Below are 3,837 nucleotides of genomic sequence, written 5' to 3' on the forward strand. Positions count from 1 at the left end.
GCGCCTCAACCTGAACAACCTGTGCTTTTTCATATTCCAGCAGTGCCACATACAGACAGGCAAACATGAGAGTGTAGTTCCATGTAATTCTGACCTATGAAGAACTCACTCTTCACTTCTATGTGTTGCCAATATCCTTTGCGATGTTTTCATCCATTTAGTATGAGAAAAGAATTCCCACAACTATCACTGACAATAAGTCACTGATGCCGGAATGAGCCTCAGGGAATTTATAACTGAAGCCAAAGAGAGACAACAAAAAACAACAACATCCATTTTGTTTTCTCTATTTACATTTCTACTTTGAAATTTTTTGCCTTGATCATAAACATATAAGGCCTGGATATAATTTCTGGATTTTGGATCATTACAACCCATCTACGGATTAGGGCAAAATGATCAGCCCCCTGTGAAAACTTTTGATTTAACAGGAGGGCTGATAATTTTGTGTCCAGTACCCAGAACAACTGCCAAGACACGAGTGAATGACTTAGCCAAGTTAGGAATTTTAGTGTCAAAGATGATAATTACTAGAACCCCAAAGGAATGGACTGTGAGGCTGCAGACCAAGAAAAGCTCCATTTCTACAAAAGAGAAACCTTCAAGCCACACTGAGCTATGCTAAATACAACCTGGAGAAAGATTACATTTACTGGAAGTTCATCCTTTAGTCAGATGAGATGAAACTAGAGCGACAACAAAGACACTGCTTATATTTAGAGAAAGAAGATTGAGGCGTACAACCAATAGAATAGTAAAGCATGGTGGTGGGAGTATTATGCTGTGAGGGTGCTTCAGTATGTCTGGAACTGAGAATCTCGTCAAGGTGCAAGGAATAATGAAGAAAGAAGGATATTTGTAGATTTTGAAAGAAAACTGCAGTCAGCAGCAAAACTTGGCCTGGGTTGTCGCTTTATCTTCCAACGACATGTTACTGATTGGACTCCCCAAAGCCTGTGGCCTGGCCTGGCCTGGCCTGAACTGAACGGAAGGCCAAGGTCCAAGCCACACTACCATCAAATCTGGAGGAGCTTGAGATCTGCCAAAGAAGAGTGAGCTGCGATTGGTCAGGAGACTTATTGAAAACTACAAGAAATGACTGCAAGCTGCTAGTTTTGCTTTTTTGTTAAATAATCATGTTTCTGTCTGCAAAGCAAAATAATGTAAGCATTCAAAATAAAACCAGGATGTTTGGAAAATGCTGTGTTAAAAACCCATTGCTCTTTTAACAGTACTTGGGAAATACATTTTTTTTCCATAGGGGTCTAATAATTCTGATCTCATCTGTACATTTTTTTCTATAGCTCTAGAGGAGATAGAAAAGGGTCCAGTGACTAGAAGATTCATACCAAGTAAAGAGCTGTATGGTTGAGGTCATTCACTTCAGTTCACTTCTTATGAATTTATGGTAACTGCATAAAGCCAGGCCAGGGTCCCAGTGGGCTCGAGGCTATCCCAGTTGTCACAAGGTAAGTCCAAGGTACACCATGGACAGGTTGCCAGTCTGTCAACAAAACCAACGGAAAGACAACCATTCACACTCACTTTCCTACCTGTGGCCAGTTTTGAACACCAGTTAATCTGACTTGGGTGGAGCACTGGGCGGTGAAGCCAGAGTATTTGGAGAGAACCCATGCAGGGAGAATGTGCAACCTCCACACAGAAAGGCGTCAGCCAGCTGGTGGATTCAAATACAGGACTTTCTTGCTGCAAGGCAAATGTGTTAACCACCGTGTCTGCAGTAATCTATCTTTGGCAGGCATCAGTGACAACAAGCATGACACTGATTAAGTCAGAAACAACATAAATAGTATGAAATGGAAGAGCTGGAGTTAGTTAGTAGGGTTGCGAAGCAGCTTGCAGAGGCTGCGGGAGCTGTAATTAGTTTTAACCTTAGCCCTCAAAGGGTTAAAGCAGCTTAAACCTCTGAGGGCTTAGTCATCAGCCTAACCCTACCATAACCCTGTAAAAATGTGAATAGTTTCTGATGTGTGTCCGACTGTTTTCTAAATTCCATCATTGCCAAGATTTGGGAAAGGAATTTCACGAAAACATTAACTACATGTTCTGAATTCTCAGGGTTAGGTTTAGGAGTATCACTGATGACTTTGAACAACGTGTAGCATGTTTATCTTTACAACCTTATTTAGTTGTTAAATGATAAAGTTTAGTACCTAAATTTTTTATGTCCTTGTCCTTTAGTTTAATCATTTGGCAAGGCAGACACAACATGGTATCATTAACAAAATGACTGCCAAATGTCAGCTTTTTCTTGTAAAGGTAATACTGTTTAATCAATATGTTTGTGAGCAGAGCTCTGGCCAGCATGTGTTTTTCAACCATATCTTGGTTAAGTTCAAACCAAATCGCAAACACACACTAACACATGCAAGTACATAAAAAAAACCATCTGTGTTCTCACAACTTCTCTCCCCTAAAGCACCAATTTTCCAGTTAACTCAATTGTTTTAGCTTTGCGCTTTAACCACTGCTGCCAAACTGTACACACACACATGCATACCACCTCTCCTGTGGTTTTACACATCTTCACTGTGACCCATGATGAAAACACAAGAGGCTGGTTATGTGATGTACCATGTCCTTTAATTGAGGAATGAGCAGTGTGTGTGTTTGTGTCCATGGGGTAAGGGTATGTGTCTATGCTGAGGTGTCACTGCTGTTTGAGGGCAAGCTGAATGCATCCTGCAGGAAGGCAGAGTAGTTGATGTTTTTCACGGCTGCTCGGCCACCATCAAACCCCACATCGACTTCAAACTGGAAACAGGAACAGGAACACACACGTCACTTTGAGCAGATTCAAATACTTAGTGTTGTAAATAATTGATCATTCTGGTGTCCAGCTTTATTTTACTATTTCTTTCTCTCCTCTGTGACTGTTTGTGCTTCTCTGTGATAACGCTCTCCTTTATTGTTCTTTTATTTGCTTGACTCTGCACTATGACTTGACTATGCACTTTTGCACAAATGAAAGATTTCAGAGTGTAGCAAAAGGGCTATTTAAAATAGCACTGCTTTTTCAAACGTTAACAAAACTGAGGGCTGTCTTTTACCTCCATTATACTGATTAAACCCTAGGAAACAAAGGAAAATCCTGCTTACAAAAGTGCCATTTAGCACTTTCCACTTTTTTTTTGAATTGTTTCCAAGATAAAGTAAAATGAACAGAACAAAAGAATGATAACAGCAGAGGCAATAAGAAAATCAGCAATGCTAAACAGCGAGCTGGAATGCAGCAAATACCAAAAAGGCACGCAAGGAGAAGTTAGTTTGTCTGGACCTGCCAACGTGACATTCCTGTTGTTCTTGACACCTTAAAAAATGTTAAAAAGGTGCAGTGGCCATTTTTGGTCTCTTCGAGGGTTTACCTTGGAGCTTTTTTAGGACGGCAGAGTAGTTGAGCAGAGACTGAGCAATGAGTTTGGGCTTAGAAGCCGGCGAGGAAAAAAGCAGCTGGAAACCATGGCAGAGGAAAATGGAGAATAAATTAAGCACAGTGTCAGTATACACACACACACACACACACACACCGTGAGCACATACACAGATTCCTTCACTCTTGTTCTATTCACGCAAGTCTGGTGAATATCTCTCCTGCTCACCTGTTTCTGCTTAGATTTGGCTGTAGCGTAGCATGCCGAATTTGTATTACACAGGAAAGATACAAGTAAAAGAGAGAAGAAGAGAAGAGCTACTTCTTTTTGACCACCTCTGTATGTATGCCTCTCTCAAGACATTTGCCTTACACACACACACACACACACACACACACACACACACACACACACACACACACACACACACACACACACACACACA

At 41.0% G+C, this 3,837-nt stretch overlaps 1 protein-coding gene across 3 annotated transcripts in view; it reads right to left on the bottom strand.

Annotated features, from left to right (window-relative positions):
- Positions 1-2,585: 2,585 nt before the first annotated feature.
- Positions 2,586-3,837, bottom strand: part of efhc2 (EF-hand domain (C-terminal) containing 2) — an 11,242-nt gene continuing 9,990 nt past the window's right edge. For 2 of the 3 annotated variants that reach the window (XM_014339295.2, XM_014339296.2), the window contains one exon: positions 2,586-2,775. In XM_014339295.2, coding sequence (XP_014194781.1) covers positions 2,659-2,775 — 117 coding nt within the window. In that variant the 3' untranslated portion in view covers positions 2,586-2,658. Of the gene's footprint in view, positions 2,776-3,386; positions 3,472-3,837 lie in introns of all 3 variants that reach the window. The other variant, XM_014339294.2, reaches the window with a different exon arrangement.

Source organism: Haplochromis burtoni, unplaced genomic scaffold (assembly GCF_018398535.1).
Source record: "Haplochromis burtoni strain Fernald_Lab_line unplaced genomic scaffold, NCSU_Asbu1 Contig_280, whole genome shotgun sequence".
Taxonomy (NCBI): Eukaryota; Metazoa; Chordata; class Actinopteri; order Cichliformes; family Cichlidae; genus Haplochromis; species Haplochromis burtoni.